At 39.2% G+C, this 25,776-nt stretch overlaps 1 protein-coding gene across 2 annotated transcripts in view; it reads right to left on the bottom strand.

The window, feature by feature from the left end:
- The window catches only part of EMB2423 (telomere length regulation TEL2 family protein), a 254,412-nt gene that overhangs the window by 195,142 nt on the left and 33,494 nt on the right, over nucleotides 1–25,776 (bottom strand). For both annotated transcript variants that reach the window (XM_089449026.1, XM_089449027.1), the window contains one exon: nucleotides 4,652–4,835. In XM_089449026.1, coding sequence (XP_089305152.1) covers nucleotides 4,652–4,835 — 184 coding nt within the window. The remainder of the gene's footprint in view (nucleotides 1–4,651; nucleotides 4,836–25,776) is intronic.

A 25,776-nucleotide genomic window follows, 5' to 3' on the forward strand; every position in this document is an offset into this window, starting at 1 on the left:
TAGGCAAAATTCGATCCTAGAGCTAAGGCTTGGGATTCCTGAAGATTCCACCATTAGAATTGCCTCAAATTTGGTGGAGAGGGGAGGGACCCACCAGTGCAATAGCTTGTAGGAGATCGAAGTTTTTCCTTGGGTCGATTCCCATGAAATTGATGCCCTACGTGACCTTTGAGAGCTAGATCTAGGAAAAAGTGTTAAAAGGTGAAGAAGGTGACCACCCTTTTTAGGGATAAGTGCCTAGTTCACTTGGGAATATGGAGTTAAGAATGATGATGGGTAAGAACTTGGTTTCTTGATCAAGAAGGCCCAGAAAGTCAACTTCATCTAACGTTGAGAGAAAGAAAATTAAAATGACCTTCAAGCATTTATACTTCAAAGCAAATGATGCAAGCTTATAGAGACAAATAATATCTAGGACATTTCATTCATATAGCATTGGCCCTAATTCCACATTTCAATTATGCAGCAACTAGCCCTAATTTTAAATGTATGCAGCAACAAGAATAACAACGTTAAAATTTACTTACAACATTATAGAGTATATCCAACCAGCATTTCGTTTGCGAGAAAAAATGTTTAGTTCTTTATGATTAGTGTGATCCCAAATGATGTGTGAGATATAGCAGTGATTACCCCCTTTTAGGTAGGGCGGTTCATTTCCCTTCAAGGATTGGGGCAATCATAGGTTCTTGAATGATAAAGGAGGCTCATCTAGGTCCTATGGAACTAGGGTGATGACCATGGGTTGGGGTAGAGCTCATGTATAGCTTTTGCCCACGTGCTAATTATTTTTGTCCCCGCCATCTTTTGCATTTTGTGGTACAATTTCCTGTTAAATGTGGCCAATTATGCTTTTCCTTTTTCTTTTAGCTGCTTCAACCTCAGGGGCATCATTCCAGGCCTAACCAAAGGTGGGAGCAAGGGGATAGGGAGGATGGCCCTGTGTGGACCCAGAATGGAAAAGTGGCCCCAAGTTGGAGAAATGATGAATGGGGGTATAGCGAGTGGAAAGGGAGTAATATATGCCGATAAAAGGAGCGGGACCACACACCCAAAGTCAGGGTTTCCCAAGTAGTACCACCCTGGAACCAAATGTTCAATAAAGGAGATACCACGGGACTAAGATCCAAGGGTAACATCAAAAAGAGATCCAAGAGGCAAGAGCACCAACCAAGCCCACTATTTCCACCAAATCCCCCCATCAATCCATACCCAGAAGTATGCATGATAAGTAAACCCAATACTCAATTACCAAATGACAAGACATACCTTTAGATTCAGGAGGCCCACCTTCAAACATACGATCAATACACGTGGATGAGGGACCACATCGCTGGTTCAGGTGGCAGAGAAATGGCACAACAAGCTAGTAGGATGTTGCAAGGGGTTGTTGGCTGTCGACTGAGGTTCATCATGGAGAAAAATTTCTCCTTGGGATATCACCCACGAAATGGTGGGTAACAATAACACCACAAATCATGTGCCTGCAAAGTCTCTCGTTTATTAGCTCAGAAAAATCCCAATACAAAACTCCAGTGGTGCTTCGCTTAGCCAAGAGCTCGATATTACAATGTTGCTTTACAATGAGGAGCTTGGAGCTCAATTTATAGAAAAAATGAGAGCAGATACCCTCCGAGTGGAAAACGGCTAGATCCAAGAGGAAAACGACTAGATCCATGTCCACAAAATCGTAATCCTTGATGAGCCTACGCAAATCTTGAGGAGGAGAAGTCGTTTGCACTAGAGGAGTGGCTAGGTTGAGCTAAGATATGATCCCAAAGTGGTTTGGACCACTAAAAAATATTCTCCTGTTTTTTTCCTTGAAAAATTCTCATTCAAATTAACAAAACTGGAACCATCTCTCCAACAAAATCAATTTTCCTAGACCATTAGCTTCTTCATTGGATCAGCCAATGTTTTATGGAACTTAATTTCCTTGATAAGTGGAGGTTCCATCAGTTTTTGACTTGACTCTCTTCTTGAGAAAGTCCACTTCATTTTTTATCATTTTCCAGTTGGAGGGAATTTTTATTTTTCTCTCAATTTTATTTTCCGGCTAATTATTTACCAGTTTTTGCCAAATATTGGAAAAAATGGGTTTTGAGGGGTAAATACATATTTTTCCACCCTCAAAATGTGTCTAAATAGAAATTTGAAGTGTAAAAGTCTAATTTTGATTACTCATACCCCCGACAACTTCTATAAACAACACTTATTACATCTTACATCAAATATTACATAGAAAAATTCCATCCAACAGGAAATTTTGAAAAATAAAAGTTCACACTTACACTCAACCAAATTCCGCAAAACTTTAGAGATGATCTAGTATGGTAATAGACATCAACTCTAGATACAACGACTCACCTAAAGCTCTACCATCAAGCCACACTCTAGCTTTGGGGTATATTTGGGAGAAAACTTAACTGATTATAAGTGTTGAAAAACACAGATTATGATCTAAGGAAAAAAAAACTCCTTAGAGTCAACTCGCTAGTATAGTCCTAAGCTACCTAGGCCTTTTACATGACTCTTTTTCATCATACTAGAATCATTTTTTTACAATATCCCCTTAGGGCTGCAGAATCTGTACAACAGAGTGAAGAGAAGCAGATGAATTCTGAAATTCTGACATGTTCTGATGATGCTGAAATGCTTCAATTGTACTTTGACAATGGAGTCTTTGACAAATCTTCAAGTGCAACTTGAGTAGTTAACAGTCACTATAACAGTCTACAAGCCATCACTGTTTTCTTCTTTCGAGATGATTCTTCAGCGAATTATTTTATATTCATCTGTAGATGGCAAACAAAAAGGAAGTTCTGCCATTTGAGTAATTTATTTGACCAAAATAAACTCCTTTAGAAGTTGCTTCAAAAAGCACGCACTGATCTTGGGGCAGAACCACATAACATGGACTTCCATTTTACTTTGTATCACTACTCAGGATATAGCATTGAAGGTATCAAATTGCCTCACCCCAGAACAGAACTGGTTTGAATCTACAAATGAGGTACCAACAAGGTCATGTCCTTTGCATATGATGGAAGAACAAGTGATTAGTAAAGTTATTCAACAGTTACGTAAAAAATAGGAATTGCAAATATGAAGACAACTGTGGGGGCAAAATTAGAATAACATTGCGAATAGAACAAAATCATGGTTGAGATGATTTCTAAACATTCAACCAATAGTAATAGTCCATTTCCTAGACTGAAAGAAACAGGCAGGGCAGCAAAATTATATTTATGTCCAACAGCCAAATTAGCATAATATTGTGAATAGAACAAAATCATGGTTGAGATGATTTCTAAACATTTAACCATTAATAGTAATAGTGCATTTCCTAGACTGAAAGAAACAGGCAAGACAGAAAATTTATATTTATGTCCAATGGCGAAATCGGGTAGACAGGACTGCTAAATAGAACATCTATAACACATGAGAGTAGTGCCTATGGCATCTTTGAGCTACACTCAACGCCTATAAACAAGCATGGTGCAAAAGTGCAGTATAACTTGGTAATAGCATAGCTAGCCTCTTTACAACAGTAAATTAACATAGTATAGTCTCTTATTTCATATCATATAAAGCCTCCCACAACCCAAGGTAAGAAGCTTTATAATCTAATCTAAGAATCCTATAATCCTTGATATTTGCAAAAGGAAACAAAAAAGCTTCATGGTTTGAAATTTGCTCCAAGTCATCTATGGTCTTATTTAGGTGAATCGACCATAAAAAATTTGAGCTTAACTTTATGATACGTAGGTTCCAGTTCAAAATAATCAAAGAAGATAAGAAACACCTAAATTTTTCCAAGCATAACCCCGGGTTTGAGGGAGACTACTTGTGTCAACCTACACAAAACTTAAAAGGCATTATGCCAATACTGTTGGGTGTAGAGCCTGATTATCTTCTGTATTCAAAGGTTTCAGTCGGATGTATACCCCAGGAAAACTGTACACCCCTCCACGTGGGGGGGTGCGGGGGGGATTTGTCTCTCCTGCTGGGGTCCGGGGGGTAAATCCCCCCCGGCTGAGGAGTCCGAGGGCCAATGGTCCCCCAGCAGGGGTTCGGGGGCAACGCCACCCCCGAAGCTAAAAATAGATGTAAAATTGCCTTGTAAAAGTCTAGTAATTTCTAGTCAATCTAGGCCGTTCATTAGGCGGATGATCTGATGGTAGAAGTTATGTTTAATTTAGGGTTTTTTGCCCTAGAAGGCAACCCCTCACTATATATGAGGAAATTGTATTGCGTCTATGTATATCTGTATTCTGAGTGAGGAAGAGAGAGGAGATTGAGAGTGAAGAGGGTGTTACAGCAGATCTGCTGTAGGTTGTATCTCTTCAGTTTGCTAGATAATATAATAAAAGGACTGGCTGTTTTTTCGTAGATGTAGCCTAAACTGGGTGAACCACGTAAATCTGTGTCTCTCTTGTTTTATGCGTTTTTCTGTGTTTATATTTCTGCAATATTTTGTGTTCCATTGCTCTGTAATATATAATTTTCTAACAAATACATGAATCTTGAAGATATTACTTGTTCCTCCCACAAGGATAATAACATTTTAAGAGTGTCCATTGCTGAACATTTTACTGTGTAAAAAAAACTATTAGCAAAGATGAATCATTAAAGGAATTTGATCACATACCTTTCAGCATTTGAACGGACGGCATGGACATCAATCTCTTCATGTTTGGCATAAGTGTAATCATAAGCTAGACCAAGCATCAATGCTTGCAAAGCCTCACTTGCAGGAGCATTCAGAAAAAACTTATCAAACACTAAGGTTCTAGCTGAAAAGGGGAAACAAGCTAACCAATTTGTAGCCACCTCTGCAATTTTGAAAAATACGAACATTAGAAAAACAAAGTAACAAGGAGTCATACATTATGCCAGAAATGAACTTATATATATTTCTGTACGATACAAAATTTAAATCATAACAGGATATCTCAACATGGAACATACCAAGAAGGGGTATTTTATCATGAACTCTGAGAACTGAAAACCATCTATAACATGCACCCCATGGCAGCCTCTTCTGGCCCCATGGAATATTATAAAAAAACAAGAATTTTAATAGAAAGCAAACCAGGCAAAGCTGCATAATTCTGCAAAGCAATTCAATGAAAAGAAACTTGCAAGAGAAGAACCACTGTTCCAGCCTGAAATGTTAAAATATAAATATTCTGTTTTATGTCGTTAGATAGATTTCCAAAGCTGTAAGATTCTAACTGCTATAGCATCAAATAAATTATAACTTACATTTGAACATCTGGTTAAGGTAGGAAGGTCCCAACACTTGATATGTAACCCGTACCCAGCATTAATCCACTTTACCAAAATCAATTGAAATATAGGTATATATGCTGACTACTGCCTCCAACACCATTATTGTCTCTGAAGCTATGTTGCACCACACTTTCAGGACAGGGGGTGAGGCGATTGATTCCATGGGGGGCTGGAAGCTACCCCTAAATTTCCAGGAAGCGGAGAAGGCAGTCATAAGAAATATATTTTTAAAAAATGAAAATTCTCAAAATTTATTAATTTAAAAAATCAAAACTGAAGGCTAAATATAGGGTTCTCCCTATGGCATTGAGCTAGGCTGAACAAAGGTCTCTCCCAGATGATTTTAACTTATTCCTTGCCGATAACCAGGAATATTTTGAGGGTTGGATGCACCTACAGATGAGGGTTAATACTGTTTTCTTGTGCCAAATGCCAGACGATGAAGTTTTTAACCAATGGTACCTGTTGAACTCTGAAATCCTACCAGGGTCTGGGTTCAATATGTCTCTGTCTATTGTTCAACTTGGATGCTGTGGCATGCCAAGTGTTACAGTTCGGTAGTTGGAAGTAACTTGGAACATTGTTGGATCTCTTCCTTGTGCACAGCACGAAGAGTGGATTTTGACCTAGACAATCATGGCTAGGTAACTATCTTCTTTGGCCAGAGCTTCCAACCCAACCTCTTAATATGAACCCCTTGTTGATTTGTTTGCCAAACATTTTGGTAGAGTTCTTATTCCTGATGGCCGACAGAATTCTTTTAGAGCTAATCTGTTGGTATGTGTGGATGTGGACTTGAGGCAGAAGCTTCCCCACTCAATCTATATATGTACCACTGATAGTCTTAAGCAGCAGAAGGAGCAATATCTTAATCTAGCATATGCATGCTCCACCTGTCAGGCTCAGGATCATTTGATTAGGGATTGCCCTCTTTGAAGACTGAAGTTATGAGAAGCTGCGGATGCAAGAGCTAGTGTTTCTACCTTTTATGAAACTGGGATAGTTGGTACCTCAGTGGCATCAAGCCAAGGTATACAGGGTAGTGGTTCATAACTTCATATGCAGTTGCTGGGATAGGAAAGGGTGGCTCTACTTCTGGGGAGATGAGCACAAGTGGTTTAGGTTTGGGTGGTTTGGGTATGGATACAAGTAGTCATGTTACTAGCAACATGAGCCTTAGGGCAGGTACACTTGCAGTTAGTGGTGCAAGGCCAGTCTCAACGCGGGGTTTGGGAGGTCTAGTGTCTCAGCCTAGGGACATCACTGCCATAGTGTTTGTAATATGTATAGTCTAGGGCTCTCTAATCCTCAAATCCTATGCTCCAAGGTGGTTTGGCCCTTGCTGGTTCTAGTAGTATGGATATTAAGCCAAGTTGGCAAGTAAAATCTAACAAGCGGAAGGAGGTTTCCTCCCTTGTTCACGTCAATGGGTCTATGGGTAATGGAAGCCTAAAGTTATAGGTGAAGTCCTACAAGGATGTTATGGCTCACTCACTTGATTGTTGAGTAGTTTTGAGATAGATAACCGACTAAATAGTTTAGGTCTTCACCTTTCTTTGGAATGAAGCTCTCACTATTGTCACTATTTTGATCTAGGATCGATTGATTTAGCTGTATCGTTCCTGTTCCTAATCTCATTGCAAAGCATAGTAGACTTTGGGATTTGGTTAGACTCCTCTCTCCCTATTATGGAGTGGAATGTTGGTGGGAATTTCAACATGGTAGAGTGGAAGGGTGATAGATATGGTGGCTTAGGTTCAATGATTATTGGGACCAAAAACTAGGCATGGTATTGATGCAGTGAATCACTCCAAATCTTTGAACCCAATTAGAAGCAAAAGGGGCTTACCTATTACCAACAAGGTTGCTATCGAATTCAAGATTGTGTGGATTATTTTATGGACCCTATGTGGATATGTTGTTTTTAAGGTCAAGGTTACTCTCCTTATTGATGAGAATGATCTCTAGGTCATCGTGAAAGATGCAGTGACACCACTGACAGATCCACAGCAATTGGAAGGCCAAAACAAGAAGGAAGTAAAAGACAAGCAGATGATCATGGATGCCATTAAAGATCACTTGATCCCTCACATATTCCAGAAGAGCACTACCAATGGGATGTTCGATGCACCAGTAAGACTCTACCAACGTGAAAACATTAATGGGAAGATGATCTTGTAGAACAAACTCAGATCCATAGAGATGACTAGATCTAATACCAATACTAATATCCTAATGAAGATCACACAGATTCATGATCAACTTGCAGCAATTAGGGAGAAGATGGTAGATGTTGAATTGGTGAACATGGCAGTGAAAGGATTTCCAATTTTGTAGGAACCATTTGACCAAGGTATTTGTGCTTGCAAGAAACTTCCAAATTTTGAAAGACTGGGAGATCATTGTATCCAAGAGGAGACTCAAATGGAGTCAAAGGCCAGCAAGAAGGGCAGTGATGAGAACCTGGCCCTATTTAGTTAGACAAATAAGGGTAAAGGAAAATATTCTAGTAAGGGCATGGGATAGAGTGATGAGTCAACCTCGTAACTACGAAAGGACTTGAGTAAAATCAAGTGCTTTATTTGTCATAAGTTTGGACATTGTGCATCACAGTGCAAAAATGAAGGGCAAAGAGAAGTAGCAACAGTAGCGCGTACCAACCTCAACAAAATTCAAATGAACGAGTTTTCTGCCAAGTTTGAAAAAGAATTATCTTTGGTATCTTGGGTTTCTACCAACATGGTTCTGAAGAACGCATAGAATGTGGAAAGTGGGGCATCTCATCATATGACATCAGCCTGACAGTTTTTTCCAGTGTAACAAAGCAGGACTTACGAATACAAGTTCAGCTTCATGATGATCCCAATTATTTAGTAGTAGGAGTTGGTACTATTACCTTCCAACAGAAGTCAGGTAACTCTTTAGACTTCAATGATGTGTTATTTGTTCTAGGTCTTGTTAAAATTTCCTTTGAACCCAGCAACCTGGCAATTTACTACCTAGCAGATTACAGATCTATTGAATAAAAGCGCGACTAAGATCCTAACAAAACTTAGACAGCAAAAGCAAAATAGATAACCAATTTCAATCACATAAGCACATAGATTTTATGCCCAATCAAACAATTCTTCATTTATTAAATTCAAAACCTACTCAAGCTCCCTTACTGGGAAAATGGCCCTCTAAAGAAATTACATGTACAACAATGAACCTAGATCTAATCCAATTGATCAAGACCTAGATATGTCCTTCAATCTATCTCCCAACTGATGTGGGTCTCCCTTGCTGCTCCTTGCACCTTCCTCGGACCCGACACACTTAAATGGAAGTCCTTCTCTACCCAACTGAGATCTCACTCTCATTGTGTATTGTGCTCAAGATGTATTGTACGTCTTCTCCCTTAGCCTAACCTTTCTTTTACAAACTTGAGTCATGACTGAATCCACAACAATAATCTCCAAAGTGGTTGACGGTTGAGATTAGATCTCACCTCACTTGAGATCGACAATTGAGATTCATCTAATTCACTAATGCAAAAAACTTTGCATTTCCTTAGATTAACTCTCTTTTATCAGAAGAAATTATTTTAATCACTAAAGTAATTATTAAGGTTAAGGGTATATTATGTAACTTTTGCATGCCTAGGCACTTGCCCAAGCTACAAACGTCAACACTCCTTAGTGAGGGAGGTACTTCGTAAAGAGCCACCTGGAACTGGTTGTTCCTCTGATTCTTGTGAAATTCCCTTAATTGCAGCAACTGGAATTTAATCTTCTATCTGTTGGAGATTATTTGTCTTCAGAAATTCAATTTGGCAAATAGCAATTAATTCACTACTGCAATTTTCACAAATAAATAAGAGAAACTAAGAATAATGCACACACACAAAATAATTAACACCAAGATTTTTGGACAATAGTCCCTAGAAAAATCCCAATGTGGGGAAAACCAATTTTGCATATGAGGGCTTATATCATTAATAAATTTTTGGCATTTTGAGAAATACAATTTGCTTGCCTCTCACTGGCAAAGCTCCGGCACACAATTTTCCCCACCAGCAAAATCAACTGGAAATCCAAGTTCCCTTCTACAAAATTATTTCGGCCTCCCTCTGCCTATTCACACCTCCTCCTCCTACTCACACTAGTGACTGGAGATTTGCACTGTTGACTCTAGGAAATTCTTTCAACCTCCAAAAATTTGTTTCGACAATTACACTACCTCCTGCAACAACCTGAGGCCACTCGCAGCTCCTCCGATAGCTATCTCCAGCACTGGAAATATAACTACAGCCCCTGCAACTCACACTGGGTAAACTAGCAATACAAACTAGTTGAATCGGTCTCCCTCTTGCAAAATAATCCAGCCTCCTTTCCTCCTCCGAATGACTGGAAAATGTGTGGAGAATTTCTCTGACAATTCTCTTCCCAAACTCTCTGTTGAAACCTCATTGTTGTTTTCTCCCTCAGTGCCCTCGCTGGCACTACAAACTGCACTTCCTTAGTGATCTCCAAAGCCCCATCGATTTGCTCTTATAATCTCTTGTTGAACAATCAACGGCCACAATCAAAGCTCAATCGATGGCTAAGATCATCTTGACCCCATCAAGTGAATTTTCTGAAAGTGTCTAGAGCAAAATCGATTTTCCTCAATTAATCCAACTTAATTAACCAGTTTTCCTAAATTAGGAAAATAATTAATAATTGGCTAATTAATCTAATTGAGGCATTTTTCTTAGAAATAATTTACGGGTCTTGGAGATAATTATCCTCATGTGTTCCTTAGCCTCTTAGACACCATAGAGACTGGAACACTTGTTCGTTGCTACCAAAAACTAACACTCCCTCTTACCGAGGAAGGTGTTCTCCACTACTACCATGTTATCCCTGAAGTATACAAACTTAGCCTTACACAAGGCCTTCATGCGAATATCTGCAAACTGTTGATCTATGGGAACATGATGTAACTGAATTGATCCATGCTATACACAATCTCTAATGAAGTGGTATCTGATGTCGATATGCTTCGACCTATCATGACAGATTGGATTCTCAGAGAGCTTAATGCAACTCGAGTTATCACAGCAGATACTAGTCGAATCTAACCGTTGACCAAACAAACCCACTAGTAGCATCGAAAGCCAAATAGCTTCGCATGTGGCCATGCTCGCTGCCATGTAATCTGCTTCTGTAGAACTCAGTGCCACAAACTTCTACTTCCTGCTGCACCAAGAGACAACTCTTTATCCAATACTAAAGAAACAACCTAAAGTGCTTTTCTAATCCACTAAGCTGCCTGCTCAGCCTGCATCTGTATATCCACACAAACTGACACCATCACCTTGAGTATATCTCAAACCATACTCAATTGTACCTGATAGATACCTCAATACGTGTCTCGCTATTGTCCAATGCACTCTCTTTAGCTCCACCATAAACTGACTGCGAGTGTTAACCGCGAAACAAATGCCTGGCCATGTGTTGGCTAGATACATGAGAGATTCGATGAGCTACCAATACAAGGTTAGGTCCACATTTACGTCCTCTGATGCGTCTATTTTTCTCCAGTTGGTAATCATAGGAGTGGACATGGGTCTGCAGTCCTGCATCCTGAACCTCTTCGAAATCTCCATAGTATATTTCCCTTGCCCAAGGAGGATCTCCCCATCCGTCTGTCATACCTATAGTCTTAAGAAGTAATGCATCATCCCAAGTCCTTCATTTCCAACTTTGTTTTCAAGTCTCTCTTACAATCCTCTATGAGCCCTAATGACCCTATCAAGAATAGATCATCCACATACAACACTAGGATGAGTGGCTCACCTCCTACCATCAGATAGTAGAGGTTGGAATCTGTTTTGCTCTTCACGAAGCCCCTCTGCTACAAGTAGTTGTCAATCAAAACATACCATGCCCTGGGAGAGCTTGCTTGAGTTTGTATAACGCACCCTTCAGCCTGCATACATGCATCTCAAATCCCTTTGGTTGTTCAATATACACCCCTCCTCTATCACCATGTTGAAGAATTCAGTCTTGACGTCCATTTGGTGAATCTGCCATCCCAATTGCACTGTTAGAGATATTATGGCCCTGATGGAAGTGTATATGGCCATCAGAGTGAAAGTCTCCTCATAATTTATGCCTTCCTTCTGCGCATAACCCTTGGCCATGAACCTAGCCTTATACTTCTCCACATTTCCATTTGCAGCGTAGTTGATTTTGTAGATCCATCAAGATCCTACAACTGACCTATCCACAGGTCTAGGCACGACCTCCCATACATCATTGATCATGATGGAGTTGTACTCCTCCACCATGGCATCGTACCACACCTAATGTTGTGCAACCTCCTCATAACTGGAAGACTCTCTGTCGACGACCTCTTTCACCAATGCTTTGTACCTGTTTGGCTATCTGGGCTCCCTAGTGCTCGCCCTAAGAGCTCCCACAAACTCCTGCACATCCTTCAATGTCTAAAGCACCTGCCTACTCCTTCCACTAGTGGTAGTAGGAGCTTCAAGCTCCTCATCCTTGCCCCTGCTACTCCGTCTGGTATGACTGCACAGCACATCCTGCACCTAGGCTAGTGCTCGTGCTAGTAACTGTACTAGTACTCTGTTGTCCTTATGGTTGTCCCTATGGCTACTGCTCAACCCTTGGATCTTTTATTGGCCCACTCTGATTATCCACTAGCAATTTGCGAGATCTCCTTAAGTCTTTTTCCTCCTAAACTTCACGTCTTGTCTCACGATGATCCTCCTGCAACCAAGAATATAGATCCTGCATGCCTTGGATGTTTCACTATAACCAACGAAATATCCCTTCTCTGCACTCTAATCCAGTCTAGTGTGCTTATTGCCTGGCACAAGGCAGTATGCTATGCTGCAAAAGATCCTAAAGCATCTTACCTCTGGCTTCTTCCATGTCAAGACCTCCTCTAGTGTTATCTTCCCCAACACTCTGTGACGAACCCTGTTCTATACGTACACTGTTGTGCTACATGCCTCTGCCCATAAAAACTTAGGTATATCCTGGTCATATTTGCTACCCCAACAATCGTTCTATTTTTCTACTCTGCAACCCCATTCTTTTGTGGGTTGTATGTAGTTGTTCACTCACTCCTAATGCCCTCGTTCGCACAAAACTCCATGAAGGCTTTATATGTGTACTCGCCTCCATTGTTTGTCTGAAATACCTTAACCCTTTTACATGCCTTAAACTCTTGGAATTCACTAAAGACCTCGTCCTCCGTCTTCAAAAAATAGATCCAGGTTTTCTTGGAGAAGTTATTTATGAAGGTCACAAAATACTCGTAACCCCTGAGAGATCTGGTGGACATCAGGCCACAAATATCTGAGTGTATCAATTGAATCACACCACTGGCTCCTTGGGAATGTTTCCTTTGCGAATTTCCCAAGTACGCACAACTTGCACATATCATCATGTTCCGTGCTAAATTCTGGAACTCTCGTCACAGTCTCCCTAAGCAACTTCAGTGCTCCATGATGTAAGTGTCCCATCCTCCTATGCCACAACTCTCCCAAGTCTCTGACACTGCTACTGTTGTTGATCAGTTCCTTTGAAGAATCAAACTACAACTTGTACAACTTTTTTGCTTCAAACCCCAATATGTTTGACCTTCTTCCAACTCTGGTGTTTGATAAACACCTTCTGCCCTGTTGACCACTGAAGTTGCATTTTTGAAGATTCCATGCAGGAAGATATGTTAGAGGCTTCATGTACCATCAGAGTCCAGATATCATAATCGTTTTTTAACTCTAACTTCTTCTCATCTTCTTCTATGTTGTACTCAGATTCCGCAAGCCCTATAGTGATGCTAGTGTGATGAATTGAGTCATGTAACAAGCCTAGGTAACTTGGGGCATCGTCATCGAGTGAGTTTACTCTAGGAGTTTTTTTTAATTGGTTAATTATTAAGTACTTTTGAGGACTTAATAATTAATTTAGTTTTTTCCTCCAAGCATAGCCCCAAATCCGGAGTGCGGCTTGATGGCAAGGCCTTGGTGAGTCCTAGTGTCTAGAGTCTGTGGATTTTTGGTAGCATCAGATGCACTCTAGCCTTGAAATTTGGAGTAGAGACTAAGGCACATGAGATCTCCAAGACCCAAAAATCGTTTTGACAAATTCCACCCGGATGAGGAGTTATTTTAATGGGTTCCTAAGACTAAACTTAGGAAAATAAAAATATTAATGGGTATTAATAAAAATAAGGGTGAGAAGCTTCTAAGAGACGAGGATCAAATCTGTTTTAATCTTACCCGTTGATTAGGGACTTAATATCGGTTGTTGATTCATCAACAGGAAAAATATAAGAGAAGACTTGAGGATCATTTGGAGAGACACCGGCAGATACTCAGTATCTCAAGGAAAATCGATTCTCAAGTAGAGGAGATCGATTTCAAAGGGAGAGTTGCAGGGTGGAGGAAGAGGAGGGCATCAGAAGCAGGCAGTGATAGAGGAGGAGGTGATGCAAGGAAAGTGGGAGACAACGCAGAGAGAGACGCAATCTAGAGGAGGGACGCAGAGCCTACGCAGGCTGACATAGAGGGATGCAGAGCCACTCATAGCAACGCTGGGCCACACAACTTGACGCAGGGGTCACACAAAAGTGGGAGCAAGGTCTCCAAAGTGTCAGAAGGTCTCAAAGGGAAAGTCTCAAGTGTTTTCTTTCAGTTTCTCTGTAAAATCATTCCTTGTAAAAGCAATTGTTGCTAAAGATTAATAAAGCCCTCATCTGTTGCACCGATTTTCCCACATTAGGTTTTTCCGGGGATAGTGGTCCAAAAATAACTGTGTTGATGTGATTGGTTCTTGTGCATGTATTTTTCTTTGGGTAATTGTGTGATAAGTGCAGTAGAATTTATTTTAATATTTACTAAAGGGATTTCGTAAATAACTTATTGTGAATAATAAGTAGGTGAAATAAATCAGTGGCTGCAGTAGTAGAATTTCAGTTTAGAAATTTTCACATGGTATCGGAGCAGAGATCTGACAACAGGAGAGGAAAATCAATTATGGGTCAAGAGCACGATGCAGAGGCATCCACTCAAGGGGACTCATGCAGATTTCCTGAAAAATGCACAAGGGACATAAATTACAATTATTCTATGTTAACTTCCAAATTGGAAAAAGAAGTCGCTTGCTTAGCAAGCTCTGCCTCCTCGGAGGTTTGGCATATAGACAGTGAAGCTTCTTGGCATATGACAGGAATTCGAGAATATTTTTCAGCTTATCATAAAACAAAAAAAAAAAAAGGAATCAATTTTCAGATTGTTAAACACACATGGGCAGCAACATAATCTGAAGGATAAAACATGATAATACATTTTTTATTAACAAATGATATACATTTATAATACATGGTTTGACTGTTGGGTTTCACATCCCAAGGTCTCTTGGACTTCCTTTTGTCTATTCCGCTTCCACACTAACCCATTGAGGATTAGGTGTCCAACATTCCCCCCCTTAATCCGTCTAAGAACAGAGTTGTCATACAAAATGTGCAAAAATGCATGGCAGCACTAGGCTGAATGTGCTCTTTCAAATGTTGGTATAAAGGGCGGTGGTTTAAGGATGACCACCAACACTGGAATGCTTAGTGCAGTTCCTGGAACTCTTTCAAAACTGGCAAGAAGTTGAAGTCTTCTGCTAGAGGAAGTGCTCCTATTGTTTTGAAGAGGGAAACCTTCAACCATGAAAGGGAGGTCTCACCCCGCATAAAAAGGAGAACTTCAACCTGAATACGGAAGTCTCAACCTGTGATGGTTTAAAGATGACCAACAACTCTGGAATGCTTAATGCAATTCCTAGAACTCTTCCAAAATTGGCAAGAAGATGAAATCTTCTGCTAGAGGAAGTGTTCTCAATTTTGTTCCTGGAATTCTTCTGAAGCCGGCAAGAAGCTGAAGTCTTCTGATAGAGGAAGTGTCCCAGATTACCAACTGAAGGCATGCTCAGGGGCATCTTTGTCTCTGGCTACAACTCTGAAACTGGTGTGGCGGGTTGTGGCTCAGGCTCGCTTGATGTGACTTTGAAGCTTGTAGATGACCATCATTTCCCCCCTGAGAATTTGGATTCGACCTAACATCTTCACAGCTTCAAAGCTTCGATGCAGCTTCAGAATTTCATCTAGCCCAAAAAATGTAGAAACCCTAACGAAAGAGAGAGAGAGAGAGAGAGAGGCCCAAAAACTTTGATCTTAATCTTCTTCTTCTTCTTCTTCTTCTTCTTCTTCTTTGCCCTTTTCCAACCTCTTTTTTGAGGAGATCGAGCTTGCTTGGGTGAGTGTGCAAATGAGGTCGAATTCTTTCTTATTTATTGGCTTGTGTGGGGTACGAATTGTTATATTGATGCCGACTTGTCCCTTCATATAGGTCGACTTGATCTTTGTGCATGACGAGGCCTTGGAGGGTCTTTTGACTATATTTTGACTCAATAATTTTTTCTTTACAATATGTAACATGCCCAAATGGGTCTCTAATACATGACAATGACTCAATTGACTTTATGACAAACCTAGAAGCATTGAATGGGTGCTTTACCTAAAAATAAATTTCCCTTGAACATGAAACCCATGCCTCGAGAATACAAATAATAAATTTATTTTTCTCTTTTCATTAAATAAATAAAATCACGCTTATATATGCCATTATGAAGACCAAACCTAGTCACATATTTCAACACGCCGAAGGCACCATGTACATTAGATTTCAAGGAGAGTATCATTAACCAAGCCTTTGCTTGCTTCACCTTGACTTCTCTCTGCCACTTACTTTAGAGACTAGGCTCAAAATAGATAAAGATCAAGGGAAACACTTAGTTCGGCATAGAATTAAAATAAACCAAGATTCTTGCATTTCACTAGGGGGCCTGTGATCTGACAAAGATTCCTTGCTTCTTTCATGCTTTGATTTATACTAAAATTCTTGTACCTGTATTTTTTCCATTACTTGCAGGTTATTCTGAAGAGTGATCTTTTCAATTCTCATGGCATCCATCTGTTTAGAATGTCCATTTTTCATGGCGTTAATCTCTTTGGCATGGTTTTCCTCCATGGTCAACAATTTATTTTGAAGACATATCTGACTAGCTTCCATATCCTTAATTACTTTTTCATTATCTGCTTTTATGGCAATCAAATGATCCTGCATATTAGACATCATAGCTTCCATTTCTTGAGCACACTTTTCCTTCATGGTGGCTACCTGATTGGAGTGATTAATTTTCATGACCTTTAGCTCATCATCATGTTTTTCTTTTATAGCTGACAACTTGCTCTGAAAATTGATTTCCATGTCCTTTATTACTTTATCATGATTTACTTGAATAGAACTCATTTCTTCTTTATGATTTGCTTCCATAGTGATCAAACAATTTTGCATGTAGTCATCTGATTAGAATGATTAATTTCCATGGTTTTCAATTCTCAGCGTGTTCTTCTTCTATAGCCATCAATTTGATGTGCATCGAACTCAGCTCAATGGAGTAATTTTGTTGGCTAAGTTTCATGGCTTTTATCATCTGAGCTTGACTGAATTGCATGTCTCTAAGCCTTTGAGTTAATTCCCTAATAAGATCCCCTTGATTACTTGTTCCTGCCTTTCCACTATCTCGTATTCTGATTGCAAAGGCACAAGTGGATTCATCATGAAAGTGGTCACAAGGTCTGCAATAAGGCACATTTTGATGTGGTTCATTTTCTTGAAATCTTTCTTCGATAATTGGGTCCTTTACAGGATCACTTTCTTCTTTCTTTATAGTACTAGGGGCACAAGGCGAGCCACTTTGATCTCCATATCTATCTTTAAAAGCATCAATGATGTCTTGTAAAGAATCATCAGGGAAATTGCAAAACCAATCTCTAGCATTACCTTCCAAAGAAAGGACAAAAAGTCACATCTTGATGTCTTCATGATCATAACATGAAGATCCACAACACATTATCATACAACGAGTAAACTTTAAGATATGTTTTGCAGCAGTGACTGCATCATCACCTATGAACAAAGGTAATTTATTAATGGCATTTTCTGGAATATCATGAAGAATGTTAGTAAAATGACACAGAGTAAACAAGTCATCCATGATTGCCTGCTTTAGGGGAAAAGGGGTTAATGGATGTCAAAGAGAATCCTTTGTTTAATAAGAGCAAGAGATCCACAAGAAGCGAGTTTCTAGCAGGAACCCTTGTAAGAAACGAAAGAAGTGAAGTCGCCACTTGAACATGAATCTAACTCCAAAGTCCAAAACGCAAAAACTGAAAAGTTAGTCAGAGAGAAGCAGATGGATATCAAGGAGGGTTTCTTGTTTGAGAATAAATGGATGAATAAGTGGACTCGCCACCCAAACAAGAAACCAACCAAAATGTCCAGGTGCTAAGGTGCAGATAGAAAAGGTGAGTAACGAGATAAGAAGACTAGTGAAAGGATAAAGTGATGAAAAGATGAAGAATGATTAAAGGTGAGAAGATTTAGAAACTGTCGTTGAAGCACCAAGAATAAAATATCCCTGGCAACGTCGCAAGAAAATGTCATCACTCAAATTGTACAGGCACCACAACAACCAGTCAGGGCGAGGGTTGTCACTTTGATCCCCGCCCACTCCATTCTAGTTGTCTACCAACAGCAGGCTATGAGGGTGGTCCCTATGGAAATGAGGTGGAGGAAAACAAGTTGGGGAACCAACTCGTTTGGGAGACACAGTTGAGTGGCCTAACCACTTGGTAGAATTTAGCAAGATTAAAGATTTGATTAGATTTAATATTGGGACTAGTGCCTAATGGAGTCAAAACTTCTTGTTTATTATAAATTATAGCCAAGTAGTCAGATGGAAAATTGTCGCTTATATGATGAACTAACCTACATGAAAATGCAACTCCTAAGAACTAGGTGTGATGCAAGGATCTTGGTTAATTTTAGATTAAATGCCTAATCTAAGTTGAACCTTTCCCTTATTAGTTTTGATCAACAGTCTTCATAGTAGGTTGTGAGATGGAAGCCAACGGGAAGCAGGCAGTGGCCTGATTAACGATACCTCCCCTTGTGTTCCAACCACCCAATACCTCTAGCGTTGCAGAGACTGTGGCTCTGACCACTGCAAGGTCACTATGTTAACCACTAAGAAGGGTGGAATCCCTCAAGCTAGATGAGAGAGGGTTGTCCTAGGAGTCTATCAACCAAGATTATGCTTGGAGGTAAGTTATTAAGTGCAAAACTAACACTAGAATGCTTATGCAATGATTATGAGTGAAGACACAAAGAAAATTCCTAAAACCGGGAATTCCTACTGCAACACTGATGATATTTCTCCAACTTGTTAGATTTACATAAACAACTTATTTGCAGTTTCCTACGAAAAACATCGAAATACATATTCAGCCTACACTAATTAAATTATATGCCGAAACAAGAAACAGAACAATAGAGAAAGATCCACACAAACGATAATTGTTTTTGGACAAATGTCCCAAGAAAAACCCAATGCAGGAAAACCGGTGCAGCAGATTTAAGGGTTTTTATTATTAAGCTTTAGTATTTCTGAATACAAATATTGGATGCCCTCTCGGCAATCTAGTTACAAAGAAAATCACTTAGCAGAAGAAACTGGTGAGATTACCTCACTCTACAACTGCATGTCCTGGTTGATCCAGCAACTGAACTGCAAGTTCCCCAGCTACTTTTGCGCTGCCCCTGCGTGGGCCTTGCGTCACCTCAACTAGGAATCGATTTGCCTTCAAAAGCCTTTTCCATCCCTCCTGGCTCAGAAACATCATCTCCCTCAACAAATTAAGACCTCTGCACTGGAAGTTGTTGCGCTACTCTGCTTGGGGCCTGCGTGAGCCCTTCCTGGCTCTACGTCACCCTTTCTACCCTCTGTGTTGCCTCCTCTATGTGTCTTTCTGCCTCCCTACTCAGTATTCTTGGCTCCGGAGAAGATCCTCCAGCCAAAACTCCCTCTGCCCCTCTTTGCAAAAGCTCACTATCGAAATTCTCTCGGCAACTGCTCTACTTCAGAAAATCGAACTTCTGAACTCACTCTGTGTATCGTTCCAAATGACCCTCAAGCCTCCTTAAATAATCTCTTGTTGACATTCAACGGATTAGAAGCTAATCAATGGCTAAGATCATTTATGCTTGATCCTCGTCTTCTTCTAGAAGTTACACCCACAATTAGATTAATACCCATTAATTATTTTAATTTCCTAAGTTTAGACTTTGAGTCCCATTAAAAATAATTAATTATTTTAATAAAATTGTTTCTCGATGGAATTTCTCAAAATACTTTCTGGGTTCTTTGGAATACATGTGCCCAAGCCTCCCTGCAAAATTTGAGACTTAGAGCACATCCGATGCTACCAAAAATCAACACCCCCTCTTAGCGAGGAATGTGCTCTAGCAATGTAATGCAACCTGCTGAAGCATCACTCTGTTCGGTAACATCTCCCTTTGCGCTGCTGATGTCTGACATGCTGCCCACCACCCACTGCACAAATGTTGCATCCGTACTATTGTGATGTTGCCAACTCTGCTTTGTGATATTCAGTCTCTAGCACTCTTAGCCACTACAACTCTCTCTGACATTCCTCAACACCATCCGACACTAGTCCATCCTGCTACCACAAAACTAGGCTCTCGTAGCAAGGTATTGATCCAAGAGGTGGGCTCCTCAAGGATCCTGCCCATCAATAGCTCTTTTGAACTACAGCTCTAAATCAGCCCACCTCCCTCCTGGAGGTATCTAAGTTGTCATGGCGAACTCTTCATCCTCAATCTTTCGGGTGCAGCCTTCGGATCATGCTTCTCATCTTTCTCCTTCTTCTTGAGAGGACATTGTGTTGCATACTGACCCATCTCACCACAACTGAAGCACTTTATTTCGAGACGTCCTTCTTACGTCTCTGCTATTCCTGCTACCCCTTCAATGCAAGGGCTGCATTCTCCTCCTCCCCCTTGGGCTTCGACCCACTGTTGTTGCTTCCGTCAAGCTTACACTTGACTATATCTCTCCTCAACTCCTCTTGCTTAAGAGTTGCCCACATCTCATCCCAATTCGGTAAAGTCACCCTACCCAGAATACTTTGGACAAAGACTTGCCACTCATCTGAGACAGAATTGAGGGCCAGTCTAACCAATTTGGAATCTTGAGGTGTAGACCCTGTTGTCGCGCGGATTGACACGACAACGCTCAGACCGGGGGCTGTCACTCTGATCCCCGATCCCTCCGTTTAAGCCTGTCTCCCGCGGCTAAGGGGGGTAGTCCCTGTGAGATGATGAGGCCAACTGTCGACCAGTTGGTTGGGAGACACGAGATACGATATAAAAAAGCACTCGATGGATTTAATTAATTTAGCAGACCAGTGCCTTAAGAGATTGTGGTTAAAACGATTACTTGTTAAATGATATAAAAATATGGACCATGAACAGCAATCATCTATCATCAGCTAAATCACAATGCTCTTAGAATGATCAAAACGATATCCAGCAATTGAGAATTTTCAAAAAATGAATGCTTTAAACCGCCATGAATCATAAACCATTAACCAGATATCAATTTCGCATCTCGACTTGAAAATTTAGATCTCAGCATGAAAGATATGACAATTCCCGAAAATAACTGGATCTAAAAAAATTTCCACAAAATTTTTATATTTTTTTTTCGAATTTAAAAAAAAAAAAAAAAAAAAAAAAAAAAATTAAAATCTAAAATATATCAAACCCTAAAAATGAAAATTAGACTATATAAAAAATTAAATTTTATTTTTTATTTTTTTATTTTTTTTATTTTTTTATAAAATAAAAAAAAAACCTAAAAGCCTAATCTAAAACTAAACTATTTTAAAAAATAAAACTAAATCTAAAAAATTATAAATAAATCTTTTTATATTTTTTATTTTTCATTTTTTTTTATTACTTTTTATATAATAAAAAATCTGTAAGAAATGAAAACGATTAATTATAAAAATTAAAATCTAAAAAAAAAAAAAATCGTAACTTTACAAAACCATAAACTAAACTAAAAAATAAATAAATTTAAATCTACTATACGTAATCCTAAAACCTACGATGCATACCAAATGAAACGTAACTACTCAAACAATGAAAACATTTGCTAAGCTTAAATTCTAAAGAAGAAATGCAGGCCGAGAAAATTCAAAGGAAGAAAGGAAGTCGATTAACTGTTACCGCGAATGAAAATTTACCCACGCTGAAGACGTTGATCATTGAAAACTCTTTAACGTCAAACTCTGATTCCCCTGGACGTTTTGATAGCAGATGGCAGCCACAATGAGTCGATTTTAACTGCGTGATGGATCGATTTTACCTGAATAGATATGCACATATCGTAATACAAAGGAAAATTTGCTGAGACAATAATATTCAGCCATGGACGGAGGATGACCCAGCATTGAATCTCTGCTGCTTTCGGACTGACGTGGATGGGACCTGTGTTGAATAATACCAAAAAATTCTGACGGCAGACAAATCTCAACCGCGTAGATTCAAGGGCACGTTCCTCTGATGGCGAAATTCTTTGAGATTAAAACCGAAATTGCCCACGCAAACGTTTCAACTGGTCCATAAAAAAAAATTCCTTGCCCACGTCGATATTATTTTTTTTTGGATGATTTCTGCGTTTGAGGTAATGCAAACCCACGTAATTTTGGCGGCAGCAGCAAAGAGCAACAGCGTGCAAGGGCTGAGCAGCAGCGTGGAAAATTTGCTTGAAATTTGTGACGGTGGATCCAAGTTTCTGAAGGTTGCAGGCAAGACGCAATCTCATTCATGTATAAACCAGCAACCAAAGAATGCCTCACTCTGAAATGGCTCAACTATTTTCTGCTGCTTATGCATAGTATGTCTGCGTGTCAATTTTGACAGTGGTATGCCTGGCTCAAAATTTGTTTGATGAAACCCCGAAAACCTCTAGATCACGTGACCCATTATTGCAAAGAGAGAAAATCCTATGCCTGCAATCACAAAAGAAAACAAAATCCTAATGAAAACTGCATTAAGCAAAAAAAAATATTAAAACCCTAGATCAGAAAAATTTGAAACCCTAAAACAGCTGATTTAATGTACAGATTTTTGGCCCCTTAACAGCCAGATTTGACAATAAGCACGGAAAATATTTAAAGAACAGAAATTTCAGATCGTCACTGTGAAGAACTTCAGAAAATCTCTCATGCAAACTTAGAAAAATAAACCGAATGATAGACCCAGGATCAAATCCAACTGGGCTCCGCAAAAAATGCTTGTGGGAGTTGGTTGGTTCAGCCGAGAACTTCCCCGAACGCCCACAAAATTTCCTTCAATGACTTTTTCTGCACAGCTCAAAACAACCATCAGTAAAGAGGGCAAAAATGCTGCTAGATCTCAGGAAGTAATGGAGATACCTGCCATTACTTCAGAAACCCTAACAGCACCCAAACCCCAGCAAGTGAACAAGATACCTGTGCTCACAATACTCTACGAAAAGCTATTATTAACGGCTGAAAATAACATATACAGAAAATGAAACAGTCTCACAGCATTTCAAGAGAGTAACACCAGCAAGATATGGACCCCAAAGTCTTCTTTTATTAACCAAAAACAGATTTACAAGAGAGCTTCTTCAGTATCTGACTCCAGATCCAATTTTTGAAATGACCACTTAAGACCCTATATAAAGGAAATGATCCCAACGGCTAGTTCGAATGATCCATGTAGAAATGACCTCGACCGTTGATGAGGATCAAGACATCTCTTGATCTCATCCGTCGATTTATTCACTTAAATATTATTTCATTTTATTTTTTAAATTTTTAAACTTTTAAATTTTTTTATTTATTATTTTATTATTATTTTTTAAATTTTTAAATTTTTTATTATTTATTATTTTATTATTATTTTTTAAATTTTTTATTATTTATTATTTTATTATTATTTTTTAAATTTTTTATTATTTTTTTATTTATTTCATTTTTTAAATTTTTAAATTTTTAAATTTTTTATTATTTATTATTTTATTTCATTTTTTAAATGGATCATCGAACTAAGCCTTTGGAAACATCACCTAGGACCTAAGACTTAGGACTCACGAGGGGATTTAAAACATTTTCAACCCTCAAGACACATTTCATGATGACTTTTTACAATTTACATCTCAAGGGGACAAACCCATTTAATACAGACCCTCACAAAACACCCAGTTCTGCAACACAACTATAATCTAGCAGATCAACACACTAGGATTCTCCTAAAGTTCTAATGACAAAATCCATCCCGGCTTTGGGGTCAGGTTTGAAGGAAAACTCTGCCGATCCATGGATCGGTGAGACGAAAAACCTTTCGGGACGTAGATTACCACTAGAAAGTTAGGTCCACCTAGGCAATACACATACACGACTCATGTCTGCTAAGATTATTTACAATTCATACATGCAGACTGGGTTTTACAATCAAAATGATCAAGTTGCTGATGACTGCAGGATGGCACGGAAACGCTGATCAGGTGCTGCCCCTCGTTGCAAAAAGGGGGGGGGTACTGCATGGGCAGTTGACCAGTAGTGGTCAACATCTGGCTCTACTTGGGGACACGTTGCTGCACTGTAGGAATGTGAGAATCCAGAATCTGCACCCATACAACACACAGATAAAAATAAGTAGCGTCCATTCCAAAATCATCATATACATTAAGCACAATAAAGATAAAAGCTCTTCATTTATTAACTATCTAAAGCAGAAATAAAAATGCGGAAAAAACAAGGAGTAGGGTTAGAAATACGATACAAAGGATGCCCTACGGCATCAGATGTGTTCAATATAGTGCATACTGAGCATTTGCCTGCTTTCAGGCAAATCTGTCGGCTGCTTGTCGGATGTGCCATGTCCAATTTTGCATATGGTAGGACTTTTTCCTATCCGAAAATCAAGCTGCTCACGGCCATCTGATGCGTCAAATCTTCTTCTCTTTTTCTTTCTCTTACGCTTTTTCTTTCTGACAGGTTCAATTACTGATGACCTGGAACTTTCTGTTTCAAAACTATCAGATAAAGTATGCGTGATATGTCTTTCTTTAGCCCGCATCTGATCTTTATCATTCTTAAGTCTGTCTGGATCACCTTCAATTAACCATCTTTCAATCGAATCAATAACCTCCTCATAATAAGATGGAGCTTGTTGCAACAAATGAGAAGGCTCCTGATCTGTTGATGTTCCCTGGTTTCTTTCATCTTCCAATTGCTGAAACCTTTGAACCTGTATTCTAATGACATCCATCTGTCTAGAGTGTTCAACCTTTATACCACCGATTTGTCTGGTATGATGTTCTTCCATGTCTTTTATCATTTTAACATTTCCTTCCTTTATGTCCATCAAGCAATGCTGCATAAAATTTATTTCTTCTTTATGATTGGCTTGCATGTCAGCCAACTGATTGTTATGATTGAACGTTATGATAGTCATTTCCTCATCCATAGTTAATAAATTGTTTTGCATAGAGTCAATTTCCCTATCATGATCAGCTTTAATGGTCACCATATTCTCTTCTAAGACTGACATCTTGCTATGCATGTTTCCAATTTCTGTTTCATATTTAGTTTTCATGGCCTCAATTTCTCTAGCATGGTGACTTTGCGTGACCTCAATCTCCCTATTACGTTTTTCCAGGTGGGCGCATAAAGTTTTCACATCATTGACATAATTAGTTTGGTTGATTTCCATATTCCTTACCAGCATCATTAGATTTCGTAAAATTTGCTTTTGCTCTTCCCTTTAATTGTCATTTGTCCCTGATTTTTCACTATCATGAACTTGATCTGCAATATTTCCGGTGGATGACACATTCTGACATGATGAATCGTCTTGGGATCTTTCAGCTGGACCGCTTATCAAATTACTTTCATTCTGTTGCACAATTTCGGAAGAAAGCAAGCTGTTTGGACTATCATATCTATCTTTAAAAGCATTGAGAATGTCTTGTAAAGAAGTGAAGAAATCATTAGGAAAATTATTAAACCAATTCAAGGCATCACCCTCTAAAGAATGGACAAATAGACGCATCTTGAAATCTTCATGATTATATTGAGGAAATCTACAATATAAGATCATTACACAAGTAAACCTGTTTAAATGCTGTCCAACAGTGACCGAATCACCACCCGAGAACTTAAATAATTTACCAACGGCCTCTTTCGGAAGATCATGGAGATTATCAGTAAAATGACATGGTTTAAATGAATAATCCATGATGAACAATAAGGGATCAACTGGATGATAGAAAAAGATTTCTGCTCAAGAAAATTAAGAAATGAAAGAAGTGGAGTCGCCACTTGAACAATAAATCTGATTCTAAGATCCAAGAAGTAATTAACAAACAGATATGCGGCAGGCTTCTTGTCTGGGAAAAAATAAGAAAATGGAGTCGCCACCCAAACAAGAAACACACCCAAGAGATGCTGCTGATATGGGATGAAAAGATGCCA

Source organism: Pinus tabuliformis, chromosome X (assembly GCF_031772625.1).
Source record: "Pinus tabuliformis cultivar Carrire ecotype Pingquan chromosome X, CPIR1, whole genome shotgun sequence".
NCBI classification, from domain to species: domain Eukaryota; kingdom Viridiplantae; phylum Streptophyta; class Pinopsida; order Pinales; family Pinaceae; genus Pinus; species Pinus tabuliformis.